The 21,904-nt window shown below is 45.4% G+C and overlaps 2 protein-coding genes across 2 annotated transcripts; one reads left to right on the forward strand and one right to left on the reverse strand.

Moving 5' to 3' along the window:
- The first annotated feature begins 1,787 nt into the window (after window positions 1–1,787).
- On the forward strand, window positions 1,788–2,852 carry LOC119331020. The gene is made up of 2 exons (XM_037604181.1): window positions 1,788–2,065; window positions 2,190–2,852. The coding sequence occupies exons 1-2, from the start codon at window positions 1,980–1,982 to the stop codon at window positions 2,620–2,622; spliced, it is 519 nt and encodes a 172-aa protein (XP_037460078.1). The 5' UTR covers window positions 1,788–1,979; the 3' UTR covers window positions 2,623–2,852.
- Window positions 2,853–4,436: 1,584 nt separating this feature from the next.
- Window positions 4,437–7,005, reverse strand: LOC119330355. The gene is made up of 2 exons (XM_037603464.1): window positions 6,782–7,005; window positions 4,437–5,874 (listed from the first exon to the last, which is right to left on the reverse strand). The coding sequence occupies exon 2, from the start codon at window positions 5,813–5,815 to the stop codon at window positions 4,697–4,699; it is 1,119 nt and encodes a 372-aa protein (XP_037459361.1). The 5' UTR covers window positions 5,816–5,874; window positions 6,782–7,005; the 3' UTR covers window positions 4,437–4,696.
- Between the last annotated feature and the right edge of the window lie 14,899 nt (window positions 7,006–21,904).

Consider the following 21,904-nt stretch of genomic DNA (forward strand, 5'->3'; position numbering starts at 1 on the left):
GCGGGCGCGCAGCCAGACGGGAGCGGTGCGAGGCAGCACAGCAGCCATCGGAGCGGGGCAGCGCTGGAGGCCGGGCCGGCCGGAGTCGGCGACGGGAATGAGCGGGCGCGCGGAGTTGCCGAGGGCGAGCGCGGAGGCGCCTGGACCGGAGTGAGACGGCGGACGAGCGGGCGCTCGAGAGCCAGGGCGGCGCGGACTGGAGCCGGCACGGAGCAGAGGCGACGCTCGCGGGTCGGGATGCGGGCGCGAGCTGGCCAGCGCGGGAGCCGGTCAGCGGAAGGAGCAGCAGGGACGAGCCGGCACCCGCGGGAGGAGCAGCAGCACTGTCGGGGCAGGCGGAGCCGGTCGTGCGTGAACTTGGCGAAGACGAAGGGCGGAGCTGGACGGAGGAGCGATGGGGCTGGAGCTGACGGGGAGCTGCAGGCCACAACGACCCACGGGGTCGGAGGTGAGCGGCACGCAGCAGCAACAGTCCTGAGTGGCAGGAGAGGAGCTGCAGCGAGGCAGAGCAGCCCGCAGGGGCGGCGCAACTGGTCTCGCCTCCGATCCAGCCACGGCAGACTATGGCCATTATCTGGCTTGCATCTAGCCGGTGTACAAGCGGCGCTAACGGCTGGCCATGTGCGCTTCGCCACGCTGGCACCTAAGCAGTGGGGTCGGGCAGTCAGATTCGGGTTTAATTCAGTCAAAGCGAGCAATTTTCACATTTGGTAGTTTTTAACAACAGATTAGAATAAAAATGATAGTTTTTGGCATAAAATCGTAAAGTGGTAGTTTTTCGACACGTTTTCATGAATTGTGGTAGTTTTTGGTTAAATACCCTGAGGAGCCAGAAAGGTCTCATGGCTAATCTCGAGAGGCTACTCTTCTCTTTCTTCTCCACAGATGAAGAAATTTTGTCAAAAGACTTGCTTATCCTTTTTCTTTTTTGAAGACTTGGTAAAATGTTGCTACATAGAAAATGCGCAGGATAATCCATCCTTTTCCGGGAGATCTGACGGCTGCCTCTGCTCCGATTAGCTTTTGCATCAATGTTGTTTCGTGGTCTGCTGTCGAGTGTCGATGAATCAGGTTTAGGTGCGGTTTCTTTTCGCTGAATCTGTCAAAGAGGACAGGTACGTGTCAGCCTATGACAGGCTCCACGCGGCTAGTACATGGCCCGCTTCGTAGGGAACAGAGAAGGTTAATTTTTCTTTAGAGAAACCGAGAAGGAAGCATGCACCGACCAGAAAGTAACCACTTCATCAGCTCGTCACCGTCACACTTTAGAATATAACTTTGGCACACTAATGCTGCTATAAAGGTGTTTGTGATGACTTTGTTAATTTTAAAATAATGTAATGGCTCGGTCTTTCGAAGATGCTCATAGGGTTAGAGCATACGGATGAGTGTATGCGTATGTATGGGCATTTGCGTTTGTACTGTGTTAAAAAAACAGACATAAATAAGTTTCAATTTGGAAAAAATGATACTCCTTACATTTTATAAACGGGGGAGCAGGAAAAAAGAAAATGTTGAAAACGTCCCCAGAAAAGCACCAGTGCTGAAATAAAAGCGGAGATTTTGCGTGCGTCTTTGTCCGACGAAAAGGGCGGTTGCATGCAGCTGCGGCGTGCGTGCGTGCGTGTCTCATCTCCCTTCTTTTCCTTCCACCGCATCCATCCATCACCGACCATCTGCTTTGCTCTACCCTGTCTCGTCAATGGCGCCGTGCCGCGTGTTGCCACGCCACTAGCCGTCCCGCACCGGCATTGCTGCATTGATAGAAGTAAATAAATAGGCCACCGCTCACCGAGGTTCAGGGGAGCGACGAAAAACTCGATCTCAGGCGGCAGGCCCAGACCACACAGCGGATAAGCTCAAACTCGTACTCGTACTGCTCCTGCTCTGCTTTGTCCCCTCTCGCTCTGTATTGAGCTCACACGAGCAGGGAAAGGAACTCCATCGATCTGAGAGAGAGCTGCTCTGCCGTTTCGGCCATGGCTGCACGAGCGCTGACCGCTGCCGGCCGCCGGGTGGCCGGCCAGAGCCAGACCAGGCCTACGCCTTTTCTCGCCTCCTCCAGGTAACCAGCTTTGTTCTGCGGCTTGCTCTGCGTTGCCACCTTCTGTTCTTGCCGCCAAGAACTAGAAGTAGAACTACCACTCATTCATGGCAGCATCGATCGATCCTGTGTGTTTCTGTTTCAGGAGCGGGGCCAGCATGAACCACTCCTCGGCCAGCGCGCAGCGTGAGGACGAGCGCGGGGACGCCCATGGTCCGGCGGCGGAGGCGATGACCGGGGCGCAGGTGGAGGCCGCGCTGAACCGCAAGAACGTCGAGGTGCTCCAGGGCGAGGAGGAGCAGGTCGCCACGGTGCTGCCAGACGAGACCATCGGCGAGGGCGCGCTGGACAGCGGCGAGGACGCATCGTGGGTGCCCGACCAGGACACGGGCGTCTTCGTCCCTGCCGATGACGGCCACGGCGGGGGCGCGCATCCCGCCCCACCGCAGCACCTGTACGGAGGCGTGGGCGGGTCAGCGTCGGTGCTGGACCAGGCGGTGTTCGTCCGAGAGGAGATGGAGGACGTGGAGAGACCGGCCATGGACCTCACCCATGCCAACGGCGGCAGCAACAACTAAATTAGTTATCCATGGTAGAATTACTAGCTAGTAGAAGAATAAATCCCATGGATGCATCTCTCGAAGCCTGTAGTAATAAAAGGCTCTCGGTTCACTGCTGCTAATCAGTAGGATCATCTGATGTGGCACCTCTTATAGCCAACTTATGCCCCCCTATTATACTTGCCCTTACTGACCTAGTGATAATCAGTTTATTATCAGTAAACAAGATGATAGAATTTTCAGTAAAAGCTGGCGATGTCAAAGCTGTATGCAATTATAGTCGAGCACTCAACACTGCAATTGATGAACACAGTGGGACTTCTGGCACTCTGCAGACACCATCTTCAGAATGGGCGAAAAATTCAAAGAAATTGTAAATGGGATAGAGGAGGCAATTCACATCCAAACCAAATGCAAGGATCAAAATCAAAACTGCTGCAACACCAAAAAAAATCAACACTTAGAATTAGCGGCCATCTTCCAAAATAAATAAATATAAGTAGGAATTAACAGTTCTAGTAATCCTAACATAATTACATACTATTTTTTGCTCTTCTATACTCGAAATCATCCTCGGGAAATTCTTACAGCGCATGTTGCTCCGCGTCATATGCATCAACACCTTCAGCGAACATCATCGCTCTCACCAATGTACTGTACAGTATGTCACAGGCTCTCAGTTTGCTTCATTAATAATCAATGTGTACTACTGTAGTATTTACTTACTTTCAGTGACCTTATGCTACATTTCAATAGAAGTTGGAACAAGTGAAGTGTTTTGTCGGTCTGTAATAAACATATATAAAAATGAAAACATCTAAAATTATATATTTTACATGCAAATATGTAATGCCTAGGACCCACAATAAGAAACAATTCATTATCAGACGGGCCTGTAGTTTCAGACTGCTAGACACCGTGGTATAATTAACAGCTAGAATAAGTCCCATGGATGCATCTCTCGAATTCTGTAGTAACAAAAAGCTCTCAGTTCACTGCTGCTAATCAGTTAGGAGTAACCTTCACTTGCTTGTCCTATCAAAAAACAAAAAACCTTCACTTGCCTGCTTACTGATCTATTGATAATCAGTTTGATATCAAGAAACAAGATGATAGAGTCATGCTGTTAGCTTTCAGTAAAGGCTAGCAATGCCGGAACCTGGCTTATAGTCTCAGCACCGGGATTGATGAACAGTGGGACGATTCTAAAAATAGAAGGGCAAAAAATCCGAAGAAATTAGAATTGGGATAGAGGCGGCAATTCACATTCAAACCAAATGCTAGGCCCAAAATCATAACTTCTGACACCAAAAGTTAACACTAAAAATCAGCTCACTTAGAACTAGCAGTCATCTTCCAAAGTAAATAAATAATATGTACCAATTAACAGTTCTAGTAGTGCTAGAATAATTACTCTGTACATAATTTTTGCTCTTCTACACTCAGAAATATCCTCAGAAAATTCTTACAGCAGAAGTTGCTCTTCTCCAGATAATCGAACAGCACACATATGCATCAACACCTTCAGCAAACACAGACACCAGGAGAACATGCTGGGGAGTGGGGACAACCCACAGCCATTGTACACCAATCAACCAATGCATGTTTCATGTATGTTTCATTAACGTACGGGACTCTTTGGAGACAAGGCATTCAGATTTGGCAGAATTTGAAGAAATCAGGATTGAGATGTTCGAAACAAAAGCACATGAATGGAACATCCAAAATCAAACATTCAAAATCACCGATGTGTAGCACACTGAAATTGACAGTTCCAGTAACCAGTTCAGGATTTGAAGCACAAAATTGGGCACAAGCAGCAAAGCAAAATATTGAGTACAAAAAACAGAGCATCAGTGCATTAATAATGCCTCACAACACTGCCATGAATTCTGAACCATCAGGCAAGAAATTGAGTACAAAATATTGCCATGCTCCAATTATACCATCAGAGTAATGACAAACATAATTACATAATTATCCCTACCGATGTTTCAGAACACATTCTTACACACTCTTACAGCGGAAGTTGCTCAGTTGCTCCAGCCAGCAGTAATAGCCGATGCCTAAACCAAGGAATGCATCAACATCATCAACCATCACCACACTGGGAGAACATGCTAGGGACAACCCACGTAGGTTGCACTACATTGCTAGAGCTTATGAAAACAAAGCTGTTTCGGCTGGAGGCAGGCTTTCCCAACTCAAATGCAGCCCAGTGTTCAGAATCATGGGAATAGTAGTACACGCAGTTGCTCCTCCCTCCCCACCTTTCCGGGTTCATGAAGGATAATGGTTGGCTTCTCTTGTCAGTGCTGATGAAGATTGCCCAATTCTGCAACTCCTCCACCCTCACCCACTTTGCATGTTCGGTCGACTGGTCGAGGCGGAAGGCTTCGAAGGAATCCCCTCTTGCCGGAAACGACCCCCGACACCCGACCAAGAGAAGCATATCGCCACACGCAACCAGGTATAGGTTGGCAAGATGACGCGTGGAGATTTCCCCCCAACTGACTCCCATCATCCGTACGCGAATCCGAGGCACCAAGTGCATAACAAAGAGCATGCCACCAGAGTCCATGCCAAAGACCTGGCCTTTGAAGGTGACAATCTGCTTGACCGTTCCATCGCAAGGACAAGCTCTCAACCAAGAGTGACTACCAAAACGCCAAAAGTAACTGTGAGATCCGTTGGTGACAAGGAGATGTGGGTTGGGTGATGCTAGAGGAGCCGTGAGGGCACCGTAGTAGACCTCAGTGAATTCGTCACCTGGAATCTGTGGTGGTGAAGAACTAACACCTGTAAATGCATCAACAACGAGACATGATCTGTTTCTGGAGAAGATGAGATGGCCATAAGAAGCGCCCAGGAAGCAAAAGCTGCCCAGAGGACTCTGGGGGTAACGAGAAAGGTTAACTAGGGGAATCTGACAACAAAGGCGTGAGTGTTGGCTGGCTGGATCAATGACCTGACATGGACGTTTATCACCAAAGGGGTGGTGACATGGAGAGCGCCCGGGGACATCAGGTTGCAGGAGCACAGGCGGGAAGATCGTCGAGGAGGCAGACTTTGATGGAAAAGAGAAGAAGGCCTCACGCCAAGAGCGGCAGGTGCAAGCCAAGGCAAGGAGGTCGGAGAAGGAGCCTGTCAGAGCAATGATGGAATGAAGCAGGACATCTGGTAGATCTGCCCAACCTTGATGCACAGACATGGCGGAGGCACAAACACAACAACAGGCCTTTCTTAGTTTTGCGGATCGCAGCTTCTGATCTGCGAGAGGCCATGAATTCAAAGACAAACATTAGAAGGATGACGTGGATGCTAATTAAAAAAAGGAAAAAAGAATGGGCGCTGATTAAGAAACATGACAGTGCACTGCACACAAGGTTCCAGAGATGCTGGTTGTAAGCACAGAAACACGCTGCATTTCAACATACAGTACAAAATTTCAATTACACAGATAAATTGTCAACATTTTTGTTGGCGAAACTAAATTATCAACATATTGATAAAGATTGGATTGAATGTGCCATTGGCAGAAGCAGGATTAAACTGTTTTTCTTTTTCTGGATGACACGACTAAACTGTTAGAACAGTGGCTTCTCGCCGATAGCTCGTAGCCACACAGTTTATTTTTTTACCCAAGGAGTATGTGCTCGTATGTTACAATTCCTTGCCCGCTCTAAGAAAATCATGCAGTTTGTTCTTTCATCTGTGGATGTCACGAATCGACGTATGTTTGGGTCGAATTTTGCAGTTTGGCATGTTATTACGTAAAAAAAAATCAGACACTTTAATAGCATAGCACATTACATCCACTACTTGTAATTATTACGTACTCCCTCTGTAAAGAAATATAAGAGCGTTTCGACCAGTAAAGTAGTGATCTAAACGCTCTTGTATTTCTTTATGAAGGGAGTACATCTTTAAGAAGTTTGAGATGTTCAAAACAGAATGGCAACACATGTATGCTATTAATATCAACATAATACAGCAATCACTATGCGCAGGGACTGACTGTGCAGGCAGAGTTATAGTCACGCTGGTGTTAGCTTCTGTGTGATGCGTGACTAGTTAGCAATGGAGGTCGGAGCTTCTCCATGCAGTCTAGCCAACAGCTAGCGAGACAAGGACGAAGGAATCAAGTAGTAGCAGATTCAGAGCGGGGAGTAGGAACCTGGGCTGCTGCTGCTGCTGGCCCCCGATGGATCTCCGCCGCGCCGGTCCTCTCCTCCCTCTGTTTTCCCCGCCCCCCAACCCCCTCCCCTCCCCTCCCCTCCAATCGATGGTCTCTGAGGCTCTGCCGGTCCACGATCAACCAGCCGAGCGCAGCCGCGTCTCCCAGATCCGCCGCCGTGGCGGAGCGAGGGAGCTGGGCAGGGGTTATCCGCCGGCCGATGCTCTGGTTTCTGTTTCTTTCCTTTTATTATTTTCCCTTGGGATCTAGAGACCGAAGAGATTGGCACTGCAGGCTCTTCTTGTTGGCCCCACCACAAGGACAAGGGACAGGTGAAGGTGAAGGCGACCGTGCGCCCTCGTGTCGTGCCGGTGACCACTGCCTTCCGGCTGCAGGCGTCATCCCCATCGTGTCTTTTACCTCCCGTCATATTCCAATCATCGACGGCTAGGTGGTATCGGCTCGTTAAGCTTGTTATTATTAAGTTTAACGAGCTGAAAACCTTGCTTGGCTCGGCTCATTCGAAGCTCGTTAACAGATTATAATGTGTTGCGATATGCATGATGAATGTGTAGGTGTGGTTTTCAAGATGAAATATGGTGACTACAAAAAAATGCAGTAGTTTGTTGCCTCATATGTCGATTGGATTGAATAGATGGGCTGAGATGCTACAAAAAGTTTGTCACATAAGATGAAAATATGTGTTGTGCTGTTACTAACGAGCTTAACGAGCTACGCGTGAAACTCAATGATTGGCTCTGTTCATTAAGAAACGAGCTACGAGCTTAACGAACCGAACTATCGAGCGTTCATTAAGCTCGCGAGCTACGAGCTTTTGGTCCAGCCCTAGGATCAACACCCGCTTTAGTCTAAGTGGAGTATTTTTTTTATAAGATTTATTTCTTGCCAGATCCTTATAAATTGGAAACACTTGCCTTCAGCCGGTGGATCGTGATCCGTTGCCTTTTATGTGTGACGCGTGTCCTTCGCGTGTCTCTTTTCTGCAACATCATGTCTGTGGTTTTTTTGGAGGGGTGGGGGGAGGGGGGAAGCATGTTGCAAAATTGCCTTTCCACAACAACATCCATCTCGCAAAAAAAATAAAGCCAAAAAAAAGCTGCAAAGATTTTTTGCAACATAATCTGAGTTGTAAAATCTTTTTCCATGATAACACACATGTTCACTACAAAAAACCTGTTAATCCATGACGGATTCACCATGACAATTTCAAAAACTGTCATGGACAGCCTGGTACAGCCCCGCAAGCCCGCCTAAGCCCGCTAAAGCCCGCCTAACCGACCACCATATAAAGTGCTAACCCTAATGCTCTCCCCCTCGGTCCCTCTCCTCTTTCCCTCATCCACACAGCCCCCTCCCGATTCCCCACCGCCGCCACCCACCACCTCTTCCCATGGCTCCTCCCACAGCTCACCGCCGGCCCTCCCCCTCCCCTTCTCTCACATCACAGCTCCGACAGCTGTCAGATCCGCTGCATCCCCCACCCATCCACTCCTCTCGCGACCCAACTCTCTGTCTCATGCGACCCTCACACCGCGACCAACACCATCGATTCCGGCGACGTCCACCAGCTCGCAGCACACAGACGAGCTAGTCTCCGACCCCTCCATCCTCTGGTCCGGCTGGATCCGCCACTTCTGGCCTCCGGCGCTCACCCACAACCCCTCGCCTATGGCTAGGGTTTCGGCTGCGGCGTCACGTCCATCACCAGCTCGTCTCCGGCGGCTCCTCCCCGTCAGACACCGCGCCCTCTCCACCCCTGGGTGGCGCCCCCTAGCTAGGTGCGCTCGCGTGCGTTGGTCTGTATGGCGTTGACCCCGACCTCCTTTGTCGCGTCTCCGGCGCGGCCGTGCATCCCGTGCATCATGTGATGGCCTCCTCTGCCGCGCGACGGTGGTAGCCAACCTGCACTGCGGCCGCTGCATCGCCTACGATCTTCTTCAGTGAGCACTTGTACCTCCGCTCTCTCCGCTACGACATCTCCTACTTATCTTATTTCGTGTGCTGTCCATGAGTATTGGTGGAACTGATAACAATCATGTGTACTGTTGGAATTTGTATTCTCAAAATTTATTTGCAACATTCGCTTGTGACTGGTCACTTTTGATTCCTGATAGCATAGCTAAGGTTAACCAGATAGATATCACATGAATTCTGTAAGTTTGTACTTTGCATGATTGAGAACAGGACATCCTGGGCAGGTGATGCCTAGGTATTTCATTTTAGTTGGCACATTTCAAGGACAAGTAATATGGTGTCTAATATATTTGTTTTAGTATTACCAATGCAAAGATGGAAAATATGTTCTTCTTACAATATCCAAAGGATGGTCGGTGTTGCACAACTTCAGGTTTCTAATGCTAGTTCATTCATTCCAAGTAGTAAATAGATACTTGTTACTTTATGCATGAGAAACCTCAGGTACATCATGAAGAAAGGGAAAGTAATGTGCGGCTACCCATTGTAAATTGTTCCTTCTTAGTTCAGTTAGTATGCAATTGAATCAATTCTTTAAGAATTCAGTTAGTAAATTTAGACTTTTGGGAAGGCATAGTTCTTTAAGAATTTGGTTCAGTTGAGACAACATTTGCATTGCAGTAATAATGAAATGAGACCGCCTATCCAATTGTCACACTAATATCTTTGCTTTGCACATTATAGTCAGTGCATCTCCCACCTGATCGACGCCGACGCCACGGTCCTCGAGCAGAACAGGGTGAGCTTGATACCCTTCCATTCTTCATGTGAATTATTCAGGCTGTAGACTTTGAGCTGTTCAAGGTGTGGATTGTTGTGTGGTTCCAGTACAATTATAACTGTACAGATATTTTTGTGCGCATAAAATCTGCATTGTACAATGTCCCTGATATTATGCATTTTATTGATACTCTACTAGAGTTGCTATCTCTTGTTGTTCATGGGTTCTGATTCTGCTTCTACAGATTTTGAATTTTTCATGTAATAACAAGTATATCGCTTAGTACTCCACAAATAAACTATTAGTGTGGGAGATCTCTCAGTGAAGCTGTATCATATTCTTTGTTAATATTTTGCATGCCATTCGAAGTTCACTTGGCAAGCAAGTATTGTTTAGTACTGTATTTGTTGGCACTTTGAGATGAACCTGCAGCATACGCATCAAGTTAGATGAAAAATCCTCCGGTGCCGATTTTGATTTAAACATTGAGTTAATATAGTCCACAACATAACATATTTTGATTTGAACTTATCCTATGCTTATGCCTAGTTTGTGTTAATTATCTTGAAGTTAGTCTGTCACTTCTTTACTGACATTCTTGTTTGTTAAGGAATGGTGTGGTACAGTGTCTATGCTGGCTGAATTTTCTTTACATAATTTTCAGCTGGTCGCTTGTACAGAAACTTTGATCCAGAAAAACCAAAACCAAGTACGTGTTCACGCACACACAGCTTCCTCTCACAAAAAAAAAACTAAGTGCCTGTCTCTCTCACTTTTGTTCACATTTCTTTTAGAGTGCAGAAATGTTTGATCCAGATAAACTAAATACCTGTACAGATGCACAACTTCCTCTCACAACAAAAAAAAACCAAGTACTTGTCTGTATCATGTTTGTTTGCTTTCTTCTTTGAGAAATCTCATGTTTGTTTGCTAGGCCATAAAATAGAGAGCTTTTAGCCTGGTTAGCCCCATGCACTTACTGTTTGTTTGGTCCAGAACCAATGGCTGAACCAACTGCTGCTGCTACTACACTTTTAGTTCTGTGATGTGTGTTTGTTACTCATCACTTGTAGGCTAACTTGATTATACTTTCATTCGACACACTTTTCTTTGGACTAATTTTGCTTGTTTTCACGTGTGTTGCCCACATTTACGTGGTACCTTAGTATAGTAGTGGTGTGTCCACGGATGATTGCTTGGAAAATCAACTAATATTATTACTCTTTGGATTCATTTGGGAGCTTACTTTTATAACTTATTATAATTTTGATTGTCTTCTGATTCTACACAGGTTTGGCAGTTAATCCATGTTACTGGAGATTGAAGATTTTTAGCAGGATTTCTTGGGTCCGGTTAGCTGCCTACAATCGTTGGTGTTGGAGAAAAAAATCAGCTAGTAGTGCATTTTCTTTCAAGTCATGTAACTCACTCTTAAAAAAAAATACTTATAGGGCTTTCTAGATATGCTCGTGATGTTTTGATATTAAGCTTTGCTTTTTCAAATCAGATTAGATTGTTGGAAATCGGTATTGTCATGTAAACAATTGCTATTTTTTAAGGAATATATGATTTGGTTGTCGTGTTGTAAATTGTGTTGTATCGAGAAAACAGGCTGTACAAAAAAGGCCTAATGGGTTGGACTAAAAAAACATGACATGACAAAGATAAACAACTATCGGTTGGACTATACACCAAAATTATTGGGCCAAATCCTTAATTGGGCTGGTTACAACATGGGCCATGTTCGTATCCACGTCAGATCCACGTAGACGCCTTGTCAGGTCCATGTTGCATCCACGTCATGCAAATCGGTGACAGTTTGTTTCGTCATGGCCTAGTTTGGGCTTGGCGGGCCTGGGGCAGATCCATGACGGCCAAGATCCATCATGGAAGGTATAGTGTCAAATTATGACGCGATATACATGACAGATTTCAAATCCGTCAAGGATTTGGACGCATGACGGATTTTGGCTGATCTGTGACGGACAAGGACTGTCATGTATTAACAAGTTTCTTGTAGTGGTTGCAGGAATAATGAAGAAAAAAAAACGCAGCATCACCTATAATGCAAAAGATTTACGTAACATAAGCTTTGTTGCAAAGGACTGTGCAAAATCACCCTTGTTGCAGTGACGAGGATGATATATGTTTGGACACTGAAGAACTCTAGATCTAACGGGTGTCAACGCAGTAGATCTTTTAAAAAGATCCGCTGGCCGACACATAGCATGGCCCTTACATATTCTCCTAAAAAAGATAAATCCTTCTAGTTTTTTCTTTCTTGCATTGGTTATTAAATTTATATTATACTCTCACTGGTGCAAAATATAAGATGCATTAGTTTTTGTCAAAGTCAATCATGTCCATGTTTAACCAATTTTTTTAGGAAAAGTAGGACCGCACTATGGAAACGTGAGCTCTCGTGGTACCCTGAGCGACGTTTTGTCCCCCTGGATGGATGTAACGAGCGAACGTCAAACATCCCCTTGAGCATTCGCTTCGGCGTTTCTTCCGCGCGACCGCAAACTGGCCTAGACTATAGGAAGCGCGGAAAAAAAACACGCTAGGCCTAGGTAGTTGCTTTTTGCAAGAGGAAAGAAAGTGGCATAAAAACATAAACCCCATTTTCTTTGAACCTAACGTGACGCAATCTGTGGTCATGGGATGTGTGGTGGTTATCGGCGTCCTTCAATTTATGTGAACAAAAGGAGCCCTTTATTCGAAAAAGAAGGAGGCCTTATAGGAAAGATGTCTCGGGCCTCCATCAGAAAAAAGAAGGCCCAGGATAGATTTTGCCGTTTCTTTCCTATGGAATGGGATGATTGAAATAACGCCGCAAGTTGCTAAAAAACGCAATCCTCCGGAAAGTTTTGTGACCCGGTGAAACGAATTGCCCAAACCCTATTCCCCCGAGCCGTAAACCTTGCGCTGCCCCTACCCGATCCGCCGCCAGGCTGCGCTCCGTCGTTGGCGGCACGACCTGACCGAGCCTCTGCCCCATCCGAGCTCCTGCGATCTCCGTCCCCGACTGCGCTCCTCCTGCTCTGCCATCCGCCGCAGGAGCTCCTCTCCTCCATAGCCGTCTGCCGGCCGAGTTCTTCCTCCATAGCCGTCCCCCAACCGAGCAGGTTGGGTCCTCCTTTGTTCGCGTCAGTCCTCGTCTGTACACCGAACCACAACTCCACAAGGTGAGCATGTCTCTTCTGTTCTTCAATGTTGATCCCTCCTCCTTTGCTTTGTATCATTTCTATAAAAATTTCTAAGGTTGCTATAGTTGATTAGTGGAACACGCCCGTTGCTTCTGTTTTCCACTTTTGTTAATACGTTGTGCTTGCCCGTATGCAGACATCTGCATTTTGTATGCAATCCCCTTTGTGGGCCATCTAATGGAATCAGGAGAGTTTCGCTAGACAACTTGGTAGCGAGAGCATCCCTCCTGATACCTGTTTCTCATGGTAGACACGTACCGGATTCTCCTTCGATGAGCACTCCTCCAGCTCTGGTATTCTCCTCTGCCGGCCTCACTCTCCACACCGCTTCCGCAACCCTTCGCTACGCCCCACCCTCCATGGTTGTGCTACCTCTCGTACCTCGCTGATTGTTCCCGGATGCTGCTTCTTCCTCCTTCGCCATCACTCCATCCTCCAACTCAACGTCAATCACTACATCAATTCCAGACTTTATTCCTAGGCCAACAACTTCTCCAAATGTCGTCGTCGTCATCTCATGCATCATATTCTCCCCATGTACTCTGTCAAGACCACGTCGACCACTACTCTAACCCTAAGCTGCAAGAGACGGCGTGGCGCCATACCAGCATTACCAACCTCCTGTGGATCTATGCTACCATCACCAACGACCTGTACGAGGTCATCCGTTTGGCAGAGAACACTGCGTGCCTAGCTTGAAGTCAGTTGATCGAGATTTTCCTTGCCAACCAGCCTGCCTAGGCAGTGCACCTCAACGCGGAATTCCGCACCATTACCCAGGGTGACCTGCGGGTCCCGGAGTACCGATGCCAGCTCAACATGGACGAATCGGTCCTTGATCGGACCATGACTCTACAGATGTTGCGTGGTCTCTCACACTGCTTTTAAGTGATCACCATAGCTCTCCCCATGCAGTCCCGTCCCCCACGTTTGTTTGTCCAAGCTCGCTCATGGCTACTGTTTGAGGAGACCACGCTCGACGCCCATCACATCACCGAGGTGTCTTCTGCTCTGCCTATCGGCATCAATGGCGACGGCGTTCTGACTAGCAACACCAAATCCTTAGGCGACCATGGCTCGTCCAACAACGACCACAGCAAGGCTTCGATGGAGCACATGGCAGGTGGCTCCTCTGGCGATTGCAGGCACATAAATGGCGGTGGCCATGGACATGGCCATGATAACATCGGTGGATGACCAACTGTCCTTTACATCCGTCGCTTGCGAGACCCCCTTGATTGGCTACTTCGCGCCGTTGGGTGGGCGGGTTCATTCTCGCTGCAGGGCCATGCGCCGTGAATCCCTCCCAACGTGGTCGTGGTTCTCGGCCCTCCCGCGTGGTTCTCCTCGGCATGCCTAATATCATGTATGCTAGACTCTCTGCGCCTCCACTGTTGTAGCAATCATCCTATCAGTCTCTACACCGCCATGAACCAGCCGCCGATCAAGCAATCCGATGCCGACTAGTATCGTGACACCGGAGCATCATCCATGTTGTTGGCAACGCAGGTATCCTCGCCTTGTCTGAGCTCTGTTTCAAAGCAACCCCTCTTAAGGGTGTGTTTGTTTAGGCTCCCAGGAGCAACTTCTATCGCTTCTGGCCTAGAAAAGCTGGAGCCCAAACAAACATCCAATTTCTGGCTCGGCTCCAGTCGTAGCTTCTATGGAGTGCTCGGAAAAAGACCGCGAGAAGCCGCAGCTAAGAAATCGAGCTTTTCCCGGCCGAAGCTGGCTCCAATCCTCGCTTTTACCATTTTACCCTCCCACTAAAGTTCATTATATGCACCAAATGCCACTGACCGGTTTGTTTCTATCCTTAGGGTTCCTCTCTACCGCTCCCCGCCGCCAACCGTCCCATCTCCGGTGACCAGCCACTCGATCCATTGCCAGCCAGTTGATCTGACGGGGTGCACACCGAAACCACCATTACCGGAGCGCAAGGCTGCTGCCAACCCGTTACACTCGATCCGCCGCCAGGCTGCGCTCCCCCAGCAAGCTTCGCAGTCGGCTGCCCCCGTCCGATCTCCTGCGACCTCCGTCCCCGACTGCTCTCCTTCTCCTCTACCATCTGCCGCAGGAGGTCCTCTGCCGTCGGCTCGCTCGTCTGTACACCGAACCACAACTCCACAAGGTGAGCATGTCTCCTCTGTTCTTCAATGTTGATCCCTCCTCCTTTGCTTTGTATCATTCCTATAAAAATTTCTAAGGTTGCTATAGTTGATTAGTGGAACACGCCCGTTGCTTCTGTTTTCCACTTTTGTTAATACGTTGTGCTTGCCCGTATGCAGACATTTACATTTTGTATGCAATCCCCTTTGTGGGCCATCTAATGGAATCAGGAGAGTTTCGCTAGACAACTTGTTAGCGAGAGCGTCCCTCCTGATACCTGTTTCCCATGGTAGACACTGGATTCTCCTCCGATGAGCACTCCTCCAGTTGTGGTATTCTCCTCTGCCGGCCTCACCCTCCACACCGCTTCCGCACCCTTGGCTACGCCCCACCCTCCATGGTTGTGCTACCTCTCGTACCTCGCTGATTGTTCCCGGATGCTGCTTCTTCCTCCTTCGCCATCACTCCATCCACCAACTCAACATCAATCACAACATCAATTCCATACTTTATTCCGAGTCCAACAACTTCTCCAAATGTCGTTGTCGTCATCTCATGCATCATACTCTCTCCATGTACTCTGTCAAGACCACGTCGACCACTACTCTGACCCTAATAAGCTGCAAGAGACGGCGTGGCGCCATACCAACATTACCATCCTCCGGTGGATCTATGCTACTGATACGTCTCCAACGTATCTATAATTTTTGATTGCTCCATGCTACATTATCTACTGTTTTGGACTATATTGGGCTTTATTTTTCACTTTTATATTATTTTTGGGACTAACCTATTAACCGAAGGCCCAGCCCAGAATTGCTGTTTTTTACCTATTTCAGTGTTTCAAAGAAATGGAATATCAAACGGAGTCCAAACGGAATAAAATCTTCGGGAACGTGATTTTCTCACCGAACGTGATCCAGGAGACTTGGACCCTGCTCCAAGGAACAAAAGAGGCGGTCACGAGGGTGGGGGCGCCCCTCCTAAGGCGCGCCCCCTGCCTCGTGGGCCTCTCGTTGCTCCTCCGGCGTACTTCTTCCTCCTATATATACACATGTACCCCCAAACGATCAGAAGAGGAGCCAAAAACCTAATTCCACCGCCGTAATTTTTTGTATCCACGAGATCCCATCTTGGAGCCTGTTCCGGAGCTCCGCCGGAAGAGGGCCGTCATCAGGAGGGCTTCTACATCATCCTAGCCCCTCCGATGAAGTGTGAGTAGTTTACCTCAGACCTTCGGGTCCATAGTTAGTAGCTAGATGGCTTCTTCTCTCTCTTTCGATCTCAATACAAAGTTCTCCCCCTCTCTTGTGGAGATCTATTCGATGTAATCTTCTTTTTGCGGTGTGTTTGTTGAGACCGATGAATTGTGGGTTTATGATCAAGTTTATCTATGAATAATATTTGAATCTTCTCTGAATTCTTTTATGTATGATTGGTTATCTTTGCAAGTCTCTTCGAATTATCCATTTGGTTTGGCCAACTAGATTGGTAGTTCTTGCCATGGGAGAAGTGCTTAGCTTTGGGTTCAATCTTGCGGTGTCCTTACCCAGTGACAGAAGGGGCAGCAAGGCATGTATTGTATCGTTGCCATCGAGGATAACAAGATGGGGTTTATTTCATATTGCATGAATTTATCTCTCTACATCATGTCATCTTGCTTAAGGCGTTACTCTGTTTTTAACTTAATACTCTAGATGCATGCTGGATAGCGGTCGATGAGTGGAGTAATAGTAGTAGATGCAGAATCGTTTCGATCTACTTGTCATGGACGTGATGCCTATATACATGATCATGCCTATATATTCTCATAACTATGCTCAATTCTGTCAATTGCTCAACAGTAATTTGTTCACCCACCGTAGAATACTTATGCTCTTGAGAGAAGCCACTAGTGAAACCTATGCCCCCCGGGTCTATTCTCATCATATCAATCTCCACCACTTTAATCTTGCTTTGCTTTTTTACTTTGCTTTTACTTTTTACTTTGCATCTTTATATCAAAAATACTAAAAATATTATATCTATCAGATATCACTCTCATAAGTGACCGTGAAGGGATTGACAACCCCTAATCGCGTTGGTTGCGAGTAGCTATCGTTTTGTGCAGGTACGAGGGACTTGAGCATGGGCTCCTACTGGATTGATACCTTGGTTCTCAAAAACTGAGGGAAATACTTACGCTACTCTGCTGCATCATCCCTTCCTCTTCGGGGAAAACCAACGCAAGCTCAAGACGTAGCAAGAAGGATTTCTGGCGCCGTTGCCGGGGAGTCTACGGAAAAAGTCAACATACCAAGTACCCATCACAATCCTTATCTCTCGCATTACATTATTTGCCATTTGCCTCTCGTTTTCCTCTCCCCCCAATTCACCCTTGCCGTTTTATTCACCCCCCTCTCTCTATCCTCCCTCTCTATTTGCCTCTTTTTGCTCGCTTGCCTTTTTGTTTGCTCGTGTGTTAGATTGCTTGTTTGTCGCGATGGCTCAACCGAGATTTGGTGATCTTCACCTTAAAAGGTTAGAGGAGATCGAAACCAACGTTAGGAAGTTTATGGTTTTGCAATTTGAGCATAATAATTTCTTTAGAAACGAGCTTAAGGAACAAAAAAGTTTTATGAGTTATATGAATAAAGAGTTAGATGATATGTCTAAAGAATTTGATGGTATAAGATCCCAAATTGCTCGTCTAGAAAAGATGACTGCTGAAATTTCGGATATGCAAGCCACCTTAGTTAATAAGATGGCTGCTAAACCGGATTCCTATGAAAATCAAGATGAAGATCTAAAAGTTATTGATGTGTCCCCTATTAAATCTTTGTTTTGCAATATGAATCTTGATGAAGCTGAATATGATCTTCCTTTACCTAGAAGGCGTTCTAAAAATTCGGAGTATTTAGATCTTAATGATGAAATTGATGAAAGTGGGATTGAAAAAAAATGAAAATCTAGATGTTGCTAAACCCACTATATTGGATTTCAAGGAATTTAATTATGAAAGTTGCCCTTTAATTGGTTGTATTTCCTTGTTGCAATCCGTGCTAAATTCTCCACATGCTTATAGTCAAAATAAAACCTTCACCGAACATATTGTTGATGCCTTGATGCAATCTTATGAAGAAAAACTTGAGTTGAAAGTTTCTATCCCTAGAAAACTCTATGATGAGTGGGAACCAACTATTAAAATTAAAATTAAAGATTATGAGTTTTATGCTTTGTGTGATTTGGGTGCTAGTGTCTCTACTATTCCCAAGACTTTGTGTGATTTACTAGATTTCCGTAATTTTGATGATTGCTCTCTGAACTTGCATCTTGCAGATTCCACTATTATGAAACCTATGGGAAGGATTAATGATGTTCTTATTGTTGCAAATAGGAATTATGTGCCCGTAGATTTCATTGTTATTGATATAGATTGCAATTCTTCTTGCCCTATTATTCTTGGTAGACCTTTCCTTAGAACGGTTGGTGCGATTATTGATATGAAGGAAGGGAATATTAGATTTCAATTTCCATTAAAAAGGGCATGGAACACTTTTCTAGAAAGAAAATAAAATTACCATATGAAACTATCATGAGAGCCACTTATGGATTGCCTACCAAAGATGGCAATACCTAGATCTACCCTCGCTTTTATGCCTAGCTAGGGGCGTTAAACGATAGCACTTGTTGGGAGGCAACCCAATTTTATTTTTATTCCTTGCTTTTAGCTCCTGTTTAGTAATAAATAAATTATTTATCCTCTGTTTTGGTTGTGTTTTTTGTGTTTAATTAGTGTTTGTGACAAGTAGAACCGTTGGGAAGACTTGGGGGAAAGTCTTGTTGAACTTGCTGTAAAAAACAGAAACTTTAGTGCTCACGAGAACTGCTGTCGTTTTTATTTGAAGAGTGCTATTTAGTTAATTCTTTTTGCATATGATTAATAGATAAATTCCTCACGTCCAGCAATTTATTTTAGAATTTTTGGGGTTCCAGATCTTGCGCTAGCTACAGATTACTACAGACTGTTCTGTTTTTGACAGATTCTGTTTTTCGTGTGTTGTTTGCTTATTTTGATGAATCTATGGCTAGTAAAATAGTTTATAATTCATAGAGAAGTTGGAATACAGTAGGTTTAACACCAATATAAATAAAGAATGAGTTCATTACAGTACCTTGAAGTGGTCTTTTGTTTTCTTTCGCTAATGGAGCTCATGAGTCTTCTATTTTGAGTTTTGTGTTGTGAAGTTTTCAAGTTTTGGGTGAATTTTTTTGATGGATCATGGAACAAGGAGTGGCAAGAGCCTAAGCATGGGGATTCCCATGGCACCCCCAAGATAATCCAAGGACACCAAGAAGTCAAAGCTTGGGGATGCCCCGGAAGACATCCCCTCTTTCGTCCACTTCCATCGGTAATTTACTTGGAGCTATATTTTTATTCACCAACATGATATGTGTTTTGCTTGGAGCGTCTTGTATTATTTGTGTCTTTGTGTCTTAGTATGCCACAATCATCCTTGCTGTACACACCTTTTGAGAGAGCCATATATGAATTAAAATTTGATAGAATACTCTATGTGCTTCACTTATATCTTTTGAGCTAGATAATTTTGCTCTATGTGCTTCACTTATATCTTTTGAGCGTAGTAGTTTTGCTCTATGTGCTTCACTTATATCTTTTGAGCTAGATAATTTTGCTATATGTTCTTCACTTAGATCTTTTAGAGCACGGTGGTGGATTTGTTTTAAAGAAACTATTGATCTCTCATGCTTCACTTAAATTATTTTGAGAGTCTCTTAATAGCATGGTAATTTGCTTAATAATAATATGCTTGGTATTCAAGATTTGTGAAACTTTCTTTTGAGTGTGTTGAATACTAAGAGAAGATTGAAGCATGATAATTGTTTTGAGATATGGAGGTGATAATATTAAAGTCATGCTAATTGAGTAGTTGTGAATTTAAAGAATACTTCTGTTAAGGTTTGTGATTCCCGTAGCATGCACGTATGGTGAACCGTTATGTGACGAAGTCGGAGCATGATTTGTTTATTGATTGTCTTCCTTATGAGTGGTGGTCGGGGACGAGCGATGGTCTTTTCCAACGAATCTATCCCCCTAGGAGCATGCACGTAATACTTTGCTTTGATAACTTCTAGATTTTTGCAATAAGTATACAAGTTCTTTAATTATGACTAATGTTGAGTCCATGGATTATACACACTCTCACCCTCCCACCTTTGCTAGCCTCTCTAATACCGCGCACCTTTCGCCGGTATCATACACCTACCATATACCTTCCTCATAACAGCCACCATACCTACCTATTATGGCATTTCCATAGCCATTCCGAGATATATTGCCATGCAACTTTCCACCATCTAGTTCATCATGACACATTCATCATTGTCATATTGCTTAGCATGATCATGTAGTTGACATAGTATTTGTGGCAAAGCCACCGTTCATAATTTCTTCATACTTGTCACTCTTGATTCATTGTATATCCCGGTACACCGCCGGAGGCATCCATATAGAGTCATACTTTGTTTTAGAATCGAGTTGTAATCATTGAGTTGTAAATAAATAAAAGTGTGATGATCATCATCCAATAGAGCATTGTCCCAATAAAAAAAGAGAAAGGCCAAAAAAAAGAAGGCCCAAAAAAAGAAAATAAATAAAAAGGGGGCAATGCTACTATCCTTTTTCCACACTTGCGCTTCAAAGTAGCACCATGATATAGCGAGTCTCATATATTGTGCTTCAAAGTAGCACCATGTTCTTCATATAGAGAGTCTCATATGTTGTCACTTTCATATACTAGTGGGAATTTTACATTATAGAACTTGGCTTGTATATTCCAATAATGGGCTTCCTCAAATTGCCCTAGGTCTTCGTGAGCAAGCAAGTTGGATGCACACCCACTAGTTTCTTTTGTTGAGTTTTCATACATTTATAGCTCTAGTGCATCCGTTGCATGGCAATCCCTACTCACTCACATTGATATCTATTGATGGGCATCTCCATAGCCCGTTGATACGCCTAGTTGATGTGAGACTATCTTCCCCTCCTTTTTGTCTTCTCCACAACCACCATTCTATTCCACCTATAGTGCTATATCCATGGCTCATGCTCATGTATTGCGTGAAGATTGAAAAAGTTCTGAAAAAGTTAGAGTATGAAACAATTTCTTGGCTTGTCATCGGGGTTGTGCATGAATTAAATACTTTGTGTGGTGAAGATGGAGCATAGCCAGACTATTTGATTTTGTAGGTATAACTTCTTTGGCCATGTTATTTTGAGAAGACATAATTGCTTTGTTAGTATGCTTGAAGTATTATTATTTTTAAGTCAATATAAACTTTTGTCTTGAATCTTTCTAATCTGAATATTCATACCACAATTAAGAAGATTTGCATTGAAATTATGCCAAGTAGCACTCCGCATCAAAAATTCTCTTTTTATCATTTACCTACTCGAGGACGAGCAGGAATTAAGTTTGGGGATGCCTGATACATCTCCAACGTATCTATAATTTTTTATTGCTCCATGCTATATTATCTACTGTTTTGGACTATATTGGGCTTTATTTTCCACTTTTATATTATTTTTGGGACTAACCTATTAACCGAAGGCCCAGCCCAGAATTGCTGTTTTTTTTGCCTATTTCAGTGTTTTGAAGAAACGGAATATCAAACGGAGTCCAAACGGAATAAAATCTTTGGGAACGTGATTTTCTCACCGAACGTGATCCAGGAGACTTTGACCCTGCTCCAAGGAACAAAAGAGGCGGTCACGAGGGTGGGGAGCCCCCCCCTAGGGCGCGCCCCCCTGCCTCATGGGCCCCTCGTTGCTCCTCCGGCGTACTTCTTCCTGCTATATATACACACGTACCCCCAAACGTCAGAAGAGGAGCCAAAAACCTAATTCCACCGCCGCAACTTTCTGTATCCACGAGATCCCATCTTGGGGCCTGTTCCGGAGCTCCACTGGAAGAGGGCGTCATCATGGAGGGCTTCTACATCATCCTAACCCCTCCGATGAAGTATGAGTAGTTTACCTCAGACCTTCGGGTCCATAGTTAGTAGCTAGATGGCTTCTTCTCTCTCTTT

The sequence above is a fragment of the Triticum dicoccoides genome, chromosome 7A, assembly GCF_002162155.2.
Source record: "Triticum dicoccoides isolate Atlit2015 ecotype Zavitan chromosome 7A, WEW_v2.0, whole genome shotgun sequence".
Lineage (NCBI taxonomy): Eukaryota > Viridiplantae > Streptophyta > Magnoliopsida > Poales > Poaceae > Triticum > Triticum dicoccoides.

What these genes read in the sequence shown, in the direction of transcription:
- LOC119331020 (XM_037604181.1), top strand. Translation starts at nt 1,980, where the DNA reads ATGGCTGCACGAGCGCTGACCGCTGCCGGCCGCCGGGTGGCCGGCCAG. An exon ending in CCTTTTCTCGCCTCCTCCAG is followed by an intron (nt 2,066 to 2,189) that starts GTAACCAGCTTT and finishes TTTCTGTTTCAG; the next exon opens with GAGCGGGGCCAGCATGAACC.
- LOC119330355 (XM_037603464.1), bottom strand. Translation starts at nt 5,815, where the DNA reads ATGTCTGTGCATCAAGGTTGGGCAGATCTACCAGATGTCCTGCTTCAT.